Genomic DNA, 20,323 nt, shown 5'->3' with positions numbered 1-20,323 from the left:
AAACATACTCACATTTTCAATCATTTTACTTTGGAACATACTATCTTTATTCACCACACTAAAATATTGGGCAAAAAATCTTTCACAAGAAGTGCAGAAATAAAATTGCTAAAGTTTAATTATAAAACAAAAATATTTTGGTTTGATTTTAAATGTTTTCAGTACAGGAGGAAAAGCAGTTTTAAGTGGAGTCCACTATAATTAGCCAATTTATATTAATATAATAATAACTTCTTTGCCCTCTTCATATGGAAAAGAGATTATGACAAAGAGAATGATCTTTGTTCTACCAAATCATAAAGAATAGAAGCATATTGCTTTGTCTGACCATTTAAGACAATGACCATTTTTTAAATTCAAAAATACTTAGACACACTTAACAATTGTCTTAATTCTTTGTAGTCTGTGCTATAAGCACACACACACAGATTTACACAGATTTTTTTTAACTTTTTAATGAGTATTTTCTGGTTTCACTAGAAGTAAAAAGTGTAAGATTGTATTTCCACCACAAGGTGTCAGTCCATGGTAATTTAATCTTTAAAAGGTTTTACCCAGGAAAGTCAATGACTACAAAAAATACATATATTAAAACATAAATAGTCCTCGGTGGTGCCTTAGCAATGAATAAAGGACAATCACCGAAAAGGCGGTTGAGGGTTTATTTTCCTTTGCATTTTCTAATCAGACTAGTTCTGGGAATGTGTACACCAAATCCCCAGATGTTGCAACTCAGATCTCAGACACTCTGTACCCTGAGGGTGGTTCCAGCATTCTTTTTTCTAAAACTTTTGAGGGCTGAACTCCGGATTTTTTCCTTTTGTTCAAATTCCTTCCTAAGAAGGCCAGATGAGTCAAGGTCACAAATGATAAAATCCCACTAAGCAGTTTTTTGTTAACCAAATACAGTGTGGTTTACTTTGCAACCTCATTCCCGGTATACCATTAGTATCACCAAAAAGACAGAAAGCCCCCATCTTAACTCAAGCATCGCAGCAGATCCTTATCTTAATTTGAGAGATTCTCCTGTCTAGACCTCCCTAGAGTGCTTGCACCTTTATCTTAAATTAAGCATTTCCTTTCTGGTCTTTTAGATAAAGCCTAACTCTCTCAGCCAAAGAATCTTTAAACCCACCTATAACCTGTAAGCCCCTGCTTCGAGATGTCCCATCTTTTCGGGCCAAACCAATGTGTAATTCCCACGTATTGATTTATGACTTTACCCTGTAGCCCCTGTCTCCCTGAAATGTATGAAACCAAACTGTAACCCAGCCACAGCGAGTCCACTTGCTCAAGGCCTCTTGGGCGTGGCTCTGGGTCATGGTCCTCAAATTTGGCTCAGAATAAACTTCTTTCAAATATTTCAGAGTTTGGATTTTTCCATCCACACTTTTAAATATTGGCATTAACTTTGCTTTAGGTTTGGAATACTTCATTGAGCCAGGATATGAAGGTGCACTTAGTAGCTGAGGGCAAGGAAGGGAAGGAGTAAGCATGGAGTTTAAGGGCATTTTCAGCTGGGGAGCAGGGTTTGTGAGGCTTAGGATACAAAGTTTGGACCATTCACGGAGCAAGTCACTGTCAGAAATTCAGATTCGGATTCCTCAACTGTAAATAACAGCCACGTCACAGAAAGGCTGTTAGGTATTAAGTAAGCTAATTTGTGGAAGGGTTTGTTAGCTCTAAAGCAGTCCATCTCAAAGTGTGACCTGAGAACGCTTCAGTATCACCCGGGAACGTGTTAGAGATGCAGAATCTCAGGCCCCACCGCAGACTTGCCAAACCGGAAACACCCAGCAGTCGGGACCGCGCCGGGCGATGCTGATACACGCTGGGGTTTCCAGAGCCACTGGGGGTGGTTAAAGGCGAGGGAAGGAAGGGCGCGGGAAGCCAGGATTATTGGAAAGGAAGCTGGGAGGCGCCAGGTTGCGACGCGCGGAGACCCCAGAAGGGGCAACTGAGGCCTCGGAGGACCGTCCGGAGCCCCGCGGACGCAGGGCGCCGGCAGGTGGCGCTGGACCCGCAGTGGCGAGGAGGCGGGGTCTGCGGCCGTGGGGAGGCTCGGGGCTCGGCAGGCTGGGCGCCGCGTGGGCCGGCACCTCCAGGCACCCGCTGCGGCCGCGGCTGACGGTCAAGCCACGCTGAGGAGCGGGTGAGTCTCTTGAATCGTTCCCGCTCGCCGTTTGCTCCCCGAGTCCGCGCGTCCCCGCCGGGCCGGCGCCGGCTCCCCGTCCCAGGGGGTCGGGGCGCGAGTCTCACGCCCACTCGGGACCCGGGCGGCGGCGCTCCGGGGCGAGCGCTGCTCGGTTCTCCCGCGTGCGGGCGCCCCGAGTGCTGCCTCCGAGCCCCGCTCAGTGCGGAGCACACCGCTCGGCTGTGGCCGGGGCCAGGGACTGGGAGCCAGGGACGCACAGGAAAGCTTTCGCTAGGAGCGTAGGGGATATGATGGATTATTAGATTTGTCCTCAGGTTGGGTTCTGATAGCAAGTTTTTTAACTTTGCAAAGTCCTCAAAGAGTTTGCATCGCCCTGACGAATGGTTGGTGCCTAGTACTTAAAGTCCTGCTGCTTCGTCTTCGGGTTTCCTAGTAACTGGAAGTTTTCATTTTAAGTCCTTGGAACATTGGTCCTACTCTTTCAGGATCTGGATGGTGTTCAGGTTCCCACCAAGGTAGTCAATTAAGGCTTTAAACATGTCAAATCCACTGGTCAAATCCACTGGAAGGGGTTTGTAGACATAATATTGATGCACACTGCCAAATTCCTTACTTTGTTCTTTTTGTAAAACACATTTCCCCCCACATCCTCACATCTAATAACGGGTCATTCATTTAGCATGCATGTTAAGCACACCAGGGAAGCGATGATTTAAAAAAAGGAAAACAGCACAGTGAGAAAAAAAAAATAATCTCCCCTTCACGTAGTCAAGTGTGGTAAAGCAAGTATGCACTTGGAAGTATAAAAAGTTGGAAATACAATGCAACCCATAATGTATTCCAGTCATTGGGTTTCTTCATATTCTAAACTCTAAACATGAGTCAGTTGGGCTGTGTCAATATTTAGCAGGAACACCAGGCCAGCCATCCTGGTACAGCAAAAGGCAAGTTAGAGAACTTTGAGTCAAATTCTGGAATTCCTAACATCTGAACAGTGTGTTGTTTTCTGTTATGTTTTTGGTGTGTGTGTGTGGTTTTTTTTTTTTTTCTTTTCATGAAAAGATTTTACTGTAGGACTTAATTATGTATTTGGTTAATGTCTCATGGAATCCAACATATTTTATTTGACTGATAGTTTATTTTCCTGGCTTGTGGGCACAAAGTTGACTGTGGGCCACACAGTCAACAAGCTCCCTCGCTGTCATGGGCTTTTCCCTGGCTTTGCTCTTCAGCAGGTCTCCTTACGGTGCAAACAAATGGCTGAGTATCTGTCCAGGGCCACTCTGGCTTTCCGCTCAGATTCTCTTCATAGTGACCCTCAGGCGGCAAACACTGCCAACTTGCAAGATACCCCAGGACTAGATCTAGAAGCAAGACCTCAGCCTTTTTCTCTGCTGCTTTTCCCATGCCACCAGCTATCTATGAAACTTTCTCTTCCTTTAGTCTACATCACACTACCATGCAGGTACTTGTTGAAATGCCTGCCTTCTCTTCTAGACTTCAATATTTTTGAGAGCAGAGGCTTCATCTCATTCAACTTTGTATTCCCACTGCCTGACCTCATTGTTCACAATATAATTCATGAATTAATATTGAATAAATGTAGATTTATAGGTTAACATCTTTGCTATCCTGAATCTCACAATTCAAATATCCTCTAAACATGGGAAATTATTTCTTCTATTTGATTACACTAGATGATACTTCTATTCCCAAACACCCCCTCCAAATTACTCTATTTATAATGTTGGTTAAATCACCAAATGACTGGGAGTAATACTTCTTGAGGAAATAGACTGTTACTTCCTCCAGAGCAGGCACAAAGCCTCATTTCTCTTTTTCCTCTTTAGTGCCTGCCATACAGATGGGTTTATAAATACTTGATGATTAGCATATGCTTTACTCAGAATTCTTTTAAGTGCCAATGGTGAACACCCAAATCAAACTAACTGAAGCAAAAAAGGGGATGTATTGACTATGTAACTGAGAAATTCATGATCTGGTCTCAGGGACTCTAAATACTCAAAATATGTCACCAGGACTCTTCTGTGTCTTTCTCCACTTCTTGTTCTGTTTCTGTTGTTGGCTTTCCTCTGTTCTAATGAAAATATCTTCCTCCTTACAGAGTGGGGAAAAAAGCATTGTAGGCTTATACCATCCCAACTTAACAAAATGTTAAAGACATCTCCTCTCTCTCTTCCACTTCCATATATAAGTATCAGAGAAGGACTATATTTGGTTCAACTAGGGTTGTGTGCCATCCCTGAGCCAATCAGTGTGATCTGGGCAATAGGAAACTGCAATTGGCCAAGTCTGTCATATGCCCACTTCTATGACCAGAGAATAGGTGTTTTGCCAATATTGTAATTGGCAGCCTCCTGAAATCGTATTAAATATAGGAGGGGCATTTCTTCAAATGGAGGAAATGTTTTATATCAGAAAAAAATAGAGAAAGAATGTGGGCAAACAAAACCAGCAAATATCCTCATCATGAATGTTCTGAAATTTCAAAATAGATATCTTGAAAAATGTTCCGAGAGCACCTCAACAAAGAATATGTTGGCATTATGTAAAAGTGACTCCTTTTTATTCTTTGTGAAGGTCAAATCTTTAAAACTTGGAGAATGTTTTGAGTATAGTCATGTCACCTAACAACAGGGATACGTTCTAAGAAAATTGTTATTAGGCAATTTCATTGTTGAGTGAACCTTACAGGGTGGACTTACCTAAACCTACATGTTATAGCCTGCTACACACTTAGGCTATATGATATAGCCTATCGCTCCTAGACTACACACCAGTACGGCATGTCACTATACTGTATCCTGTAGGCAATTATAACACAACGTTAAGTGTTTGTGTACCTAAACAAATCTAAACATAGAAAAGGGACAGTAAAAATACAGTATAAAAAATGAAAAATAGCACACCTGTACAGGGTACTTACCATGAATAGAGTTGCTCTGGGTGAGTCAATGAATGAGTAGTAAGTGAATGTGAAGTCCTAGGACATTACTGTACACTACTGTAGACTATATAAACACTGCACACTTAGGCTACACTAAATTTATTTTTAAATTTTTTTCTTTCTTCAATAATAAATTTACCTTAGCTTACTATAACTTTTTTACGTTATATACTTTTTAATTTTTTAACTTTTTGACTCTTTTATAATGACAGCTTAAAACACACATTGTACAACTGTACAAAAAATATTTTCTTTCTTTATATCCTTATTCTGTATCCTCTTTAGAATATATTTATCTTTTATATTTTTTTATTTCTAATTTTTTTTTTACTTTTTAAACTTTTTTGTTAAAAACTAAGACACAAACACAGTAGCCTAGGTCTACACAGGGTCAGGATCATCAACATCACTGTCTTCCACCTCCACATTTGGTCCCACTGAAAGGTCTTCAGGGGAAATAACACACGTGAAGCTGTATCTCCTATGATAACAATGCCTTTTTCTGGAATAACTCCTAAAGGACCTGCCTGAGGCTATTGTACAGTTAAGTATTTTTTTTTAACAAGTAGAAGGATTAAGCTTTTAAATAATGATAACAAGCATAGTAGTAAATGCTAGAAAATGGGAATTTTTTAGCTCCATTATAATCTTATGGAACTACTGTTGTATATTCAGTCAGTCATTGCCTAAAACATGGTTATATGACACATGGCTATATTTTAAACTATTCCTGGAAAAAACTTTCTACTTAATAAAGTACTACAGGTGATCTAAAATTCAGAAACACTTGGAATGCCTTCTGTCAATCAAGTTGTAGTAGAGCTAATCTGTTTTTCTCATTGAATTTCATAAAGTACAAATTGGAGATGTATTCCTCTGGAATTAAATTTAGAACTAATAACAACAATGAATAATATCATGACATCATATATTTCCCTTACCTAAAAAATGTTAAACCAAGCCTGGATGAGGATCTGTGAAGGTTGTGAAGGAAAAGATTTCTTTGTCAAGTAAGAAATCTGACAAAATTATTTTCCACAGGGTTGATCGGAAGAATGGACTTGTCAATAATTGAGCACAATTCAATACCACCACTGAAAATATACTAACAATTCACATCTTACCAACAAAGACCAGCCCATTACTCCAATGAGAAAATGGCACTCTGAAAACATGACCTTTTGGTCCATCATGCCACTATCAGGGTTTGCCTTACCAATAGTATCTATTTGGTTCGTTGTTTGAAACTCAGAATACATTTCCCCATAAAATCAATTAATTATTGTTTCAGATTCCAGTGTTAACCCCAAAAGTCATATAACTTCCAGAAGTATAGTCTTACATCAGCTACCTCCAACCTCCGTTGATGACATCGTTAATTTCAAAATAATGCGTTCCTAATTCTTTTTCACCTTTGCAAGGAGTTGGCTTTCTTTTAGATCTGCAGTCCCCAAGCCCCGGGGCCATAGCCCAGTACCAGTCCACCTGAGCTCCGCTCCATGACCCACCCACCCACAACACCCCACCTCCCTTCCCCAAGTCCGTGGAAAAACTGTCTTCCATGAAAATGGTCCCCAGTGCCAAAAAGATTGGGGACTACTGCTTTAGATGAGAACCTGGAGTTAAATCTTCCTTAAATAAAAGGCAACATCTGATCCTTTGTATTCCATGTAGACATCTAAGTCATTCATTTAACAAATAGGTGAAAAAAGAAGAGTGGTTGCTATTGACAAAAGGGCATTGGTTTGAGACTCTTACAGATTATAATGTGACCCTAAATGTGTAAATCGTTCACTCTCCGAATTTTATTGTACTTTATCTGCCACTCTAGTCTTTAAGGAAGTAAATTTTTTATGTTTACCCATCAAACATTAACAGCATAAACAGAATAGACTTAAAGAAGATAATTATTTTTATTTTTATAGGTGGCTGAAGCCATACTATTTTATCGAATTAATGGAGAGCAGAAAAGATACCACAAACCAAGAAGAACTGTGGAAAATGAAGCCTAGAAGTCTAGAAGATGATGACTCTTTGGTAAAATAATAATGATAATAATTAATAATTAAAATCTATAGACATAATTCAGTACCATTCTCTATCTCCTAGTGTTGTAAAACTGATTTTTACCCTAGTCCTCTGACACCTGCACTCAGATTCCTATCACTATACTGTGATGGGTGCAAGGGGAGTGTGCTATGTATGCAAGAAATAGCACCTTGACTTATTATCAGGGACTTAACTGAGTAACCTTGAATAAGTCACTGAAAATCCTAGGTCTTAGTTTATCTATAGAGTGACAGAGTCGGACCAGGTAATCTCCAAGGCCCTTGCGATTCTTTCTAACTGTTCTAAGTGAAAAAAAAAAAAGTTATCAGTGACCATGTAACAGTAGTTTTGTAAGCAAGCATTTTTCTCATAAAACACTATCGCACCTTACTTACCAAGTGATCATCAAGTGAATTGATGATTCACTGTTTAACCAAATATATTTACTTTTGGATAAGAATCACTTGCCCTACTTTTGGTCAACCACAAGATTGATTAAATGTTTTATACTACATTATTTGCCTGGAAAAGTGGCAGAAAATTTTGGTTCCAAACTCTTTTCTAAATCATCTCAACTGAAGTTTTAAGCAGAAAATATTTATTTTATCTTAATTATTTGAATGAGAAAAGGTAATTACTTTTAGTTAAATTATAAACACATATGCTATAAAAACAACAAATGTGCATAACGTGAAATCATTACATTTGTCAAGTTAACTATCTTACTCATCTGAAGCATGTATTTCTTTTGTCTTAAAGACAAATGAATAACAGCAAGTAATAGAGAACCACAATGTAGCTAAGTGCACCTTTGGTCAGAGCGACATATTCCACACGATCTTCAACTAACCAGTATTCAGAAGCAAGGTTCTAAATGCCTTATTCACTGAGAAGCATGATGATTGAGCAATAAGTAATTAATTTAAGAGAAATTCCCTTGTTTCGATCACTTTTAAGATGTTTATTTTCTTTCCTTTGTAGAATAAGGACGCAGGAGAGACCAGCATGCTGAAAAGACCTGTGCTTTCGCATTTGCACCAAACAGCCCATGTGGATGAATTTGATTGCCCTTCAGAACTTCAGCACAAACAGCAATTCTTTCCAAAATGGCGCTTGCCAATTAAAATAGCTGCCATTATATCATCCCTGACATTTCTTTACACTCTTCTGCGGAAAATAATTTACCCTTTGGTAACTTCCCGTCAACAATATTTTTATAAAATTCCAATTCTGGTTATCAACAAAGTCTTGCCAGTGGTTTCTATCACCCTCTTGGCATTGGTTTATCTTCCAGGTGTGATAGCAGCAGTTGTACAACTTCACAATGGAACCAAGTATAAGAAATTTCCACATTGGCTGGATAGGTGGATGTTAATAAGAAAGCAATTTGGGCTTCTCAGTTTCTTTTTTGCTGTACTGCACGCACTATATAGTCTATCTTATCCAATGAGGCGGTCCTACAGATACAGGTTGCTAAACTGGGCATACCAACAGGTAGGATGACAATGTTGACACTATTACTAAACTAAAAGGTCTAAGTCACCTAACAGATTTATCTTTTCTTGTTGTAATGTCAATACCCCAAATTCCTGTTGAAATCCCGTGTTGAAAAAGTAATCTGTCTGGAGATAAATATCTATATATGGATCTAAGATCAGCAGAAATTCTCATAAGAAAAGTGTGTTACCTGATTTAATAAATGAAAATAATAATTGTGACTAGTACTGCTTATTATGTTCCAGAAACTATGCTAAGAATTTTTTGAGTATTATTTTATTTAATCCACATAATAAGCCCTTGCAATTATTAGCTTTAATTCACAGTTATTGAAAATGAGACACAGAAAATTAAGGATTTTGTCCAAGGTCAGGCAGCTAGCAAGGGTTAGCAAGGGTGTAATTAAGAAAACATAAGTCTTTCTTATCTTTTTTTTTTTTTTTTTTTTTTTTGAGACAGAGTCTCGCTTTGTTGCCCGGGCTAGAGTGAGTGCCGTGGCGTCAGCCTAGCTCACAGCAACCTCAAACTCCTGGACTTAAGCGATCCTACTGCCTCAGCCTCCCGAGTAGCTGGGACTACAGGCATGCGCCACCATGCCCGGCTAATTTTTTGTATATATATATATTTTAGTTGTCCATATAATTTCTTTCTATTTTTAGTAGAGACGGGGTCTCACTCTTGCTCAGGCTGGTCTCGAACTCCTGACCTCGAGCGATCCACCCGCCTCGGCCTCCCAGAGTGCTAGGATTACAGGCGTGAGCCACCGCGCCCGGCCAAGTCTTTCTTATCTTAAGGGAAAATTGGAAAAGCAAATATCTAGGTTCCCATTTTCATTGAGGAAAATATAAAATCCAAAATATGAGTCTCTCTTAAAGCAGGGAATCAACTTCAATTAAATTGAAACAATACATAATCCTTTGTTATTCAGGCTCTATATTATAAATCATTATCTCTGCTGATAGCAGAAGCTAAGGATAGAAAATGTTTATGACCCACATCAGTAAATTATGAATCTACCTACTAAGTAATCTGGATAGACAGAGAAGTTAAACTAAAATGTAATTCTTCTTGATCGAATATATGTAAGGAATATAGGAAAATTCTTATTTCACCACTGAAACCACAGAACCTGCAGCAATGGCTCACAAATAATAAATGTCAAATTTATTAATGTATAAATATTATATTGATGTAAAGTATAGGTTCATGCATACAAATATAATCCTACTGACTTACTCATGTAGGAAGGTTTGAATTGGTTTTACTATTTATTGCATATTATTATTTTCTTCCTTTTATTTCTTTCCTTTGTGACCAATACAGTGTGTTATGAAACTGTCAATAATTAAAGTTTTGTTCATTGTCCAAAAAAAAGTAATCTGAATATTTTAAATTTTTATTATAGCTTCACTGGGGCTTGGTTGTACAGTTTTACATTGAGAAAATTTTTAAAACTAAAAATAGACTACAACTTCAACAATATAAAAAAAATTTGTTCATGGATAGGGTCACATTTCAATCTTCTACCACCCTCCCAAGATCACTTTTTAATGCTGATTGTTCTTCTGTTTATTTATCACACATGCACGCGCACTACAATTCTATTCAAGTAAAATGTCAAATAATTAATACAACAGATTATGTAAATGTTGCATTCAAGGGAAAAAAGTAATAGCTCCTATCTCATTTCTCTTAGAGGAATGCAAAGGAAAAAACAAAAAGAAACAGTCACAAATTTATGGAGGCCCCTCCCTTGTTATCAGGGCTTCCCTAGTAGACAGAGGGAGGAATGTAGAAGGAAATTCACATTTGGGAAATAACTGGTTTGCATTCCTCCTTTCTTCTTTTACCTTCTTGTAGGTTCAGCAAAACAAAGAAGATGCTTGGATTGAGCACGATGTTTGGAGAATGGAGATTTATGTGTCTCTGGGTATTGTGGCACTTGCAATACTGGCTCTGTTGGCCCTGACATCTATTCCATCTGTGAGCGACTCTTTGACATGGAGAGAATTTCACTATATTCAGGTAAATGATATATAAAATAACTCAGAGAAGTAAATCTTCTTCCTATGCATGTAATACCTTACCCCATAAAAAGTACAAATGTTTCCCAGTAGCAAAGATCCCACACTTGTTCCAATCAATAATGTGCTCTCCTATTTTTTTTCCTATTGCCTCTAAACAGGACAAGTGTTTTCTAGACATAAATAAAAGCCATTACTAAAAGAAAAATATTCTTCTGACATTTGAAACTTGTTAGACAATTGGCTGTCCACCTAGTAACTACAAATGTGATATTTTGGGATCCAATATCCACAGTTTACTAGTTCCACAAAAATAAAAATATTTTACCTATCGCCTGACTCCAGTCATGCTTTTTAAGTTACACAGCTTTGTACTATCCAGAAAAAAAAAAATGGAGTTTTATCTACCAAAAATGTTCTAATATCTAATTTTAAAGGCTATTTTTTCCAAGTTACATTTTTGTGGCTTACTCGAAGTTTCTAAATATTCTTGGAATTTAAAAACTATCTCAGATTTACTGAAATTTATCTCCTAGTGGTAGATTACACTTAAAAAGCATGATGTGCCAAAATTCAGAAGAGGATCCTTATCTGACAAGAGTCAAAGAACTAAGTTTAGTTGAGTCATAAGCACTGCCAAAATGTTTTAAATTATATAGCTTTAGCTTTTATGGGTGGACATCTTTGGAAATTTCCACAAAGTTAGACATTCCCCACTATCTTTTCTGCATGTTCACATATACCCCAACAGATGTTTTATCAGGGCATCTGATTAGGCTGGAAAGTATGTCTCATATCTGAATCATTCCAGTGCAGCTTAGGGATGTTCCCTCATTCTCCAAGCACAGTATTTCTTAATTTTGTAGATTCAACCTGATAACCATTGGAGTTCTCTGGGCCTTGTTAAATAGCTTTCTTCTTACATTGCTCTGCCTGTCACACATATGCTGAGCAGCACTTTTCAGATTCCATTAGGCATTGAAGCACTATATCTTGACAACTGAGTCTGTTCCACTATATGCACAACACCTAGCCCATGATAAGTATACAATACACATTTGATAAAGATACTCTTCAACCAATGATATGTATTTTTCAATTACTAACCTAGAAACTTTTCATTTAGGATCTGAGAATATGATTTACCTTGGAGATTCCTCTGAAAATATAAACTTAGCTATTTGATTGTATTCACTGGGGCTTAAGAATGCAGCTGAATAATTGTCAGTTAGATTTGTTCTGGCAGGCTAATGACCATTTCCAGTAAAGTGAATAGAAGTCAAAAAATCATCTAGAAGAGCTATTGTCAGAATGCCATAAGATTACATAGGTGAACAACTATTTTTAAGCAACTTTCTGTGGTGCCAAAGCATTTCAATGCAAGCTAAAATTTTTCTTCACATCTCCAGGTCTATTTTGTTTAAACAAAGAAATAATTGTTAATATTTTTCCATTTTATCAGACTCTTTTTTAAACATAGGCCTAGCTCATTCACTTCAGTATTCATGTGCCAAAATCAGAGTGAATCACATTCATTGCCTTTGCAATTGATAAAGATCACTGAGGTCAAATTGATTTTTGCAGTAATCTTCAGTCAACCCACCAATATGTAACTGAACACCTGAAATGTGCAAGTCATTGGTTCATTCTGCAGGGATCCTATGAGAAGTAAGACTCAGTCCCTCATTTTAGATGTCTCTTGATAGGTGGCATTAAAACAAATGCACAAGAGACAAAGAACCATGAAATAAATGTCTTAAGAGAGATGAACAAAGTGGTGGAGAACAGAAAGACAGAGTTGTTGATCACCTAAAAGTGAAAAGGATGGTTGTGAATTTTCTCAACTTAGATAGCCTGGGGATGAGAATATTACCCGAAAGTAAGGTAATGAAGGGAGATATGTAAAAAGAGTGGAAAGATATGAATGAACATTGTTTAGAAATGTGATAGGAAAACAACCGTAGATGACTGAAAGGATTTCCAAGCCACAGAACAGATCCAGATGAGGTAGGATGGGATACACTGTTATTGAATCAATCTTCACTAAGGTAATTTTCTTCTTTTGCAGAGCAAACTAGGAATTGTTTCCCTTCTACTGGGCACAATGCACGCATTGATTTTTGCCTGGAACAAATGGGTAGATAAAGAGCAATTTGTATGGTATACACCTCCAACTTTTATGATAGCTGTTTTCCTTCCGATTGTTGTCCTGATATGTAAAGGCATACTATTTCTGCCGTGCTTGAGGAAGAAGATACTGAAGATTAGACGTGGTTGGGAAGACGTCACCAAAATTAACAGAATTTAGATGTCTTCCCAGTTCTAGAATTCCTGTTTATACACATTTTTGTTCAATACTGATAAATTTTATCATAAACATTTCAAATATTTGGCAATAAAAAGACCACAAGAACAGAGACATACCAATGGAACAGAACTGAGAATCCAGATATAAAATCAACCTCATATAGCCATCTAATCTTTGACAAAGCAGACAAAAACATACACTGGGGAAAAGAATCTTTATTCAGTAAATGGTGCTGGAAAAATTAGATAGCCACATGTAGAAGACTAAAACAGGATCCACACCTTTCATTCTGTGCAAAAATCAATCACGGTGGATAACAGACTTAAACTTAAGGCATAAAACTATAAGAATTCTAGAAGAAAATGTTGAAAAAACTCTTATAGACATTGGCCTAGGCAAATAATTTATGAGGAAGACCCCAAAGGCAATCACAGCAACAACAAAAATAAATAAATGGGACCTGATCAGATTAAAAAGCTTCTGCACAGCCAAGGAAACTATCACGAGAGCAAACAGACAACCTACAGAATGGGAGAAAATATTAGCATGTTAGGCATCTGATAAAGAACAGATAACTACAGTCTATATAGAACTCAGGAAAATCAGCAAGAAAAAATCAAACAATCCTATCAAAAAGTGGGCAAAGGACATGAACAGAAACTTTTCAAAAGAAGATAGACTAAGGACCAACAAACATGAAAAAATGCTCAACATCTCTAATCATCAGGGAAATGCAAATCAAAACCACAACGAGGTATCAATAACTCCAGTGAGAATGGCCTTTATCAAAAAGTCCCAAAACAATAAATGCTGGCGTGGATGTGGAGAGATAGGAACACTCATACACTGCTGGTGGGACTGCAAACTAGTACAACCTCTGTGGAAAGTAATATGGAAATATCTCAAAGAGCTAAAGGTAGAACTACCATTTGATCCAGCAATCCCATTACGGGCATCTAACCAAAAGAACAAAAGACATTCTATAAAAAAGACATCTGTACTCGAATGTTTATAGCAGCTCAATTCACAATTGCAAAGATGTGGAAACAACCCAAGTGCCCCTCAGTACATGGGTGGATTAATAAAATGTGGCATATGTGTACCATGGAGTTTTACTTAGCCACAAAAATCAATGGTGATCTAGCACCTCATATATTATCCTGGATAAAGCTGGAGCCCATTCTACTAAGTGAAGTGTCACAATGATGGAAAAACAAGCACCACATGTACTCACCATCAAATTGGTATTAACTGATCAACACTTAAGTGCACATATAGTAATAACATTCATCGGGTGTGGGGCAGATGGGAGCGGGGAGAAGGGGATGGGTATATACACACCTAATAGGTGCAGTGCGCACCATCTGGGGGATGGACACGCTTGAAGCTCTGACTCAGGTGGGACAAAGGCAATATATGTAAGCTAAACATTTGTACCCCTGTAATATGCTTAAATAAAAAAAATTTTTAAAAAGACCACTTGAGGATCTTAATATATCTCTTTGTTTATGAGTAGTGAGTTTGAAATATCTGTATTTCCTTGCAGATTTGATTCAAAGCAAAAAGAAATTTTTTAAATACTATAACACATTCTGTATGTTTAGTAAAGCAAAATGTAACAAAACAATCACATCTGATTTGTCAGACTGTATAGCATAATTAATAATAAAAGTCCTTGAAATACCAGTCCTTGCTGCCCATTACTTAGGAATCGTGAGCCATGAAAAAAAAAAACTATTATCTTGGCCAGGTACAGTGGCTCATGCCTGTAATCCTAGCACTCTGGGAGGCCCAGGTGGGAAGAGTGCTTGAGCTCAGGAGTTTGAAACTATACTGAGCAAGAGTGAGACCCTGTCTCTACTAAAAATAGAGGCCTCATGGCACACACTTGTAGTTCTAGCTACTCAGGAGGCTGAGGCAGGAAGATAGATTGAGTCTAGGAGTTTGAGGTTGCTGTGAGCTATGATGATGACACTGCACTCTAGTGGGGTGACAGAACGAGACTCTGTCTTTAAAAAAAATACTATCTAAATCTATGACACGAATATATTCAGTGTTTAGGATTGTTGTTAAATAACCTCCATTTTTATGTAACCAAGTTTTATTCATGGAACACCTATTTCAAAAAACACTCAGACTGTGTCTACACAAAGCAACAGAGTAATATCAGATATACATCGAGACAAAATAAAACTCAGGCTATCCAGGAGAAAAAGTAAATTCAATAATTTCCACCTGAGCTGTGTACCACTCAATTGAAATTACTTTAATACATTGGCAAAAGCATACCATAAACCAGTTCCTGAAAGAGCAAACTATATGTGCATCAGCTGTCAGGACTTTCTAACTCAACTAACTACACTTAAAGGTTTTTCATAATTAGCAAAAGTAATCACAAGCCCTATCTTTTATACAGGTAAGCCGTTTATTTTGATTAAATACAGTAGAGCTAATGCTAATGGTACAACTCAGGAAAAACAATTAGTACATTCATTGAGAGGAGTCTAGTTTTTCTATTTTTTTGTTCTATGACAAAGGATAATTATTCACTGTTACATGGAGGATAGGGAGCCTCCTTGAGTATAAATTTGAACTCTATGCACTATTGGAATTAAGACATACAGTGACATGTTTGCACATAGTGAAGAAAGGAGTTGAGAGCAGCAACTCTCAACTAGAGACAAAGCAAACAACAGTGCACTTGAGAAATAACTTAATGTAAGAGAAAATGGATGTCCTACCATCATTAACCAGCTCTGAGATGCCCCAGTCTAGTACCCGTACTCTCACCTGCATGGCTAAGTGCCAGCATCTTCAGTACTGAGAAGGAGAAATTGAGTTCCAGCCTTCCTGGTACCAAGACATCATAGAGGCTGCAGCTTAGAAACAGAGTTCCAATCTGAAGTGGCAGCTCAGTGAAGCTTTCAGAAACAACAGCTGAGTTCTGGCTTGATTGTTGCAGCCGTGTCTGTTAACCAGGGTAACAAGCAACAACAGGCCCATTTTGAAACTCATACCCCCATGAGAATTCCCAGTGATAGGAATACAAGGGCCTTAGAAGCAAAGCACAAAATATCTAGATTCAATTTGTACTTATAGATTGGTAAAAACTACACCATTCACTCTGTAGATTTTCTGAATTTTTTACAATGGTTGGGTAGTGTCACTATAAGCAGAAGAAAACAACAAAAGTCGACTTAAAAAGAACAAATTATGTTCTAGTATAAGCCTGGATTTCCTTACATTATACTTACTCAGCCAATGTCTATGGACCACATCCCATATTCCCGACTGATGGTAGACAGGATATAGCAAGAGAGAGATGACCTTAGTCCCTACTTACCATCTTGAGGGAAGACAAATTTTAGTAAGCCAATGGATTCTGAGTTTACTGGTATCAGTAAGGAAGAAATGATCTGTTCTATTTAGAAGGGCAGAGTCAGGAAAGTGTGAGGTTGATCAAGAAAAGAAGAACCATTTGAGCTGGTTATTAAAATATAAGTAGGAGTTATTCGGATAGAATTGGAGGGTAAGGTGTAATATGATGTGTTGAAAAGGTCTAGTTCAGAGAGGCTGGAACAGAGTATGTGAAGGAAATAGCAGATTAGGTACAAAGGCCTGATAGGTTATCAAGGTCATTGTATGATATGAAACTAAATTTGGACTTTACTCTTTAGGGAGTGGAGAAGCCACTGAAAAACTTTAACAGGGGCTAAATATCAACAGATTTGTATTCTAGAAAGACCTATTTGTAGACTCTCCAGGAGGTGGATTTGATAGTGAGGAGCAAAGGGTGAACGCAAGTTGGAAAACTGCAAAAATATTTAAGGAAATAACTGCAATATCCCAGAACAGAGATAATAAAGTCCCAAATGAAGGTCATTACAGAGGAGATGGATAAAAGAGGAGAGCTAATGACATATGATAGGAAGATAGAAGTTCCAGGAATTCATGAACAATAGAACATGAGAGAGGGAGAGGAAGGCATTTAGAATAAGACTTCTAGAATCCTTTTAGCTTGGATGACTTAAAGAATGATGCCATCAAACAGCATAGATAATTCGACAGAAAGAGCAGATATTTTAACAAAAACAAAAGCTGTGTGTTCTGTACATTGTATGCTGCATACAAAAATTTCAGTTGCTAAGGAATGCAGCGTGGTTTTTTTTTTTTTTTTTTTTTAGTTTCAGTGTACACAAATATAACTATGAAAGACATAACAGTTTGGGCAATGGGAAGGAAAAGGAAGATATTTCCCTGCTCCTTTGAAAAGATGATTTGTTAGTAAAACTTTTGATATAGTTAATACAATTGTAGATGACAGTCACACAGTGTCTTCCTGGAACAGAAGGAACAGCACATGGAAAATTATTGACCATGAGCCCATTGCCTTCCTTCTCCAAGCAGAACTCTCTTTCCTGATCAAAATGCGTCTACCTGGGGTTTATTTTCATTAAACATTTGCTCAACTGGGCTCTTGTAATCTTCTGTTTTTTTAAAAAAAAAAAGTTAAAATGATTCTGTACTATTTAAATAATTAGTTACATTTAATTTTATTTTATGACAATAAAAAAGAAATTATGATTCTGATGTGATTTTCAGACCAAAGGACATGTCTAAGGAAGCCTAGAAGAAATTATGGCCTATTCAGTGTGAAATCTATAAAATTAGGCATGAAAATTGTAACAAAAGTATGAGATTTTCATTTGTAATACTAACTGTAGAATTTTCTTCCAAGAAAATGAACAAGATGTAGTAGCTCCTTTTTTCTAAAACCTGTCTTCAAAATAAAACTGTTAGAAATTTTCCAGTTTGGATTTAATGTTAAGTTTTATTCAATTAATTAGAAGTCCTCTCTCTTCATGCCAATTTTTCCAGGTGTTAAAAGGCCCTTTGAAAAAGTATAAATTATTTGATCTTTTATTTGTTGAAAATAATCCTGTGCTTTAATAGATTAATAAATCACTGACTTGTGACCATTATACACGACCTGAGGCTAAAGTCTGGTACCTTCTTTTTCTCAGCCTGCACTTCCTCAGCTGACCAGGGGTCCTCACATTTATTGCCAGTGAGTACGTTACATTCCCAGAATTATTAATGGGTGCCCATTTTAACGGTGCCAAGAACAAGCTGCCAGTTCCTGCAGCTACAAAATTACTGAACCAAAAGAGACTGAAGAGGTCACCTGAGCTCTTTAATCCCTTCCCCAGAGGCATGACCCCACCGAAATGAGGCCTCCCTCAGAAGAATGTATTTCTCAACAACACTGAAGACAGAGGAGAGAGGAAAGGAACATTGGTGCCAAAACTGTAACGGTAAGGAACTCGTTGATCTTCTTGGAACCAATACCTGCCTCCTGCACCTCAGCTGGACCAGGGAGTAACTGACTGAACAAGATCCTCTCAGAGTCAGAGAATGAGGATGCTAATCTTGGGGGTCTTCATAAGTATGCCATAATGACTGACACATACCTAAGCACATGACCCTGGGAAATAACTTTAAATCTACCCTCAGCTTGTAACTGGAAGCTGTACTGTCACAAAAGATACATATTCATGGATTTATGTAGTGTAGTTAAATAGTGTAAGAACTGGAAAAAATGGGCTTTACTTTCTTCTTTTTTTTAGAGACAGGGCCTCACTCTGTCGCCCAGGCTGGAGTGCAGTGGTACAATCACTGCAGCCTTGAACTCCTGGGCTCAGGTCATCCTCCTGCCTCAGCCTCCTGAGTAGCTGAGACTACAGGTATGTACCACCACATCCAGCTAATTTATTTATATGTTTATTTATTGTTATAGAGACAGGGTCTTGCTATGTTGCCCAGTCTAGTCTCGAACTCCTGGCCCTAAGTGATCCTCCCATCTTGGCCTCCCAAATTGCTGAGAGTACAGGCATAAGCCACCCCACTCAGCCTCATTTTTTTTTTAATAAAAAGAAACTTTTTGAGCAAAATCTTTAACAAAAGCCCAGCACATCACAGAGGTCAGAGCTGAAGTGGACCAGAAAGACCAGGAGCTCTGCCTTTTTGTTACTTCTTCCATCCTGCTCATACACCCTTGTGACAACTTGGGCTCCACAGTACACAGTTTAAAAACCCCTCCTCAGGCCAGGCGAGATGGCTCATGCCTGTAATCCTAGCACTCTGGGAGGCCGTAGGTGGGCGGATCATTTGAGCTCAGGAGTTCGAGACCAGCCTGAGCAAGAGCGAGACCCCATCTCTACTAAAAGAATAGAAAGAAATTATATGGACAGCTAAAAACATATATAGAAAAATTAGCCGGGTATGGTGGCGCATGCCTGTAGTCCCAGCTACTTGGGAGGCCAAGGCAGGAGGATCACCTGAGCCCAGGAGTTTGAGTTGCAGTGAGCTATGATGTTGCCACTGCACTCTAGCCTGTGTGACACAGTGATACTCTGTCTAAAAAAAAAAAAAAAGACCTCATCTCTAACAGAAATTTTTTAAAAGTTAGCCAGGCATGGTGGCACACACCTATAATACTAGCTGAGGTGGGAGGATCACTTGAGCCTAGTAATTTGAGGTTACAGTGAGCTATGATCATACCACTGCACTCCAGCCTAAACTACAGAGTAAGACCCTGTCTCTAGAAACAAACAAACAAACAAAACCCAAACTCTTTACCATGGCCTACAAATCCCCAAAACATCTGGATCCTGCCCACTTTCTACAGTCATCTCCTGCCACTCTTTACCTCACTTAAGCCACTCCCAATCTATTGGTCCTCTCACTTTTCCTCAGATAAGCTCATTCCTACTTTAAGGCCTTCATACTCACTATTTCCTCTGTCTGGAATATTCTACCTATGCCTCAATTTTCAGATGATTAGCTCATTTTCATCATTCACCTCTATGTTGACATGTCACCTCTTCAGAGTGACCTCTTCTGACTGCCATATTAAAATAGCTCTCTTCCTATACCACTCTTTATCCTTTTCCTCGGCTTTATTTTTATAGTTTTTATTACTCTCCAGTGTTACACCTTTTATAGGTGTGTTTGTGTTTGTCTGGTTGTCTGGTTCCCCATACATAAGAACAGAGACTTTGTCTTGTTCGTGGCAGTATTCTCATGAATAATACTGCCTAGCACATAGTAGAAGTTCAATAAATACTTCTTGGATAAATGAATAAATGAATTGACGGATGGATGAGGTACATGGCTTTTTTTTTTTAATAGATGGGTTTTGCTCTGTTGCCCAGGCTGGATCCAAACTCCTGGGCTCAAGCAATCCTCCTGCCTTAGCCTCCTGAGTAGCTGGGACTACAGGCATGCACCACAGTGCTGAGCACATGGTTTTATTATCAACA

The 20,323-nt window shown here is 38.2% G+C and overlaps 1 protein-coding gene across 1 annotated transcript; it reads left to right on the top strand.

Annotated features, from left to right (window-relative positions):
• The first annotated feature begins 2,138 nt into the window (after positions 1–2,138).
• On the top strand, positions 2,139–13,001 carry STEAP1 (STEAP family member 1). Its single transcript, XM_069462200.1, has 5 exons — positions 2,139–2,152; positions 7,049–7,160; positions 8,154–8,666; positions 10,530–10,694; positions 12,762–13,001. The coding sequence occupies exons 2-5, from the start codon at positions 7,080–7,082 to the stop codon at positions 12,999–13,001; spliced, it is 999 nt and encodes a 332-aa protein (XP_069318301.1). The 5' UTR covers positions 2,139–2,152; positions 7,049–7,079.
• The last annotated feature ends 7,322 nt before the right edge of the window (positions 13,002–20,323 follow it).

Source organism: Eulemur rufifrons, chromosome 29 (assembly GCF_041146395.1).
Source record: "Eulemur rufifrons isolate Redbay chromosome 29, OSU_ERuf_1, whole genome shotgun sequence".
In the NCBI taxonomy this organism is placed as follows: Eukaryota; Metazoa; Chordata; class Mammalia; order Primates; family Lemuridae; genus Eulemur; species Eulemur rufifrons.
The sequence above is the reverse complement of the archived record's forward strand: the minus strand, read 5'-3'. Positions and strand labels throughout refer to the sequence as shown.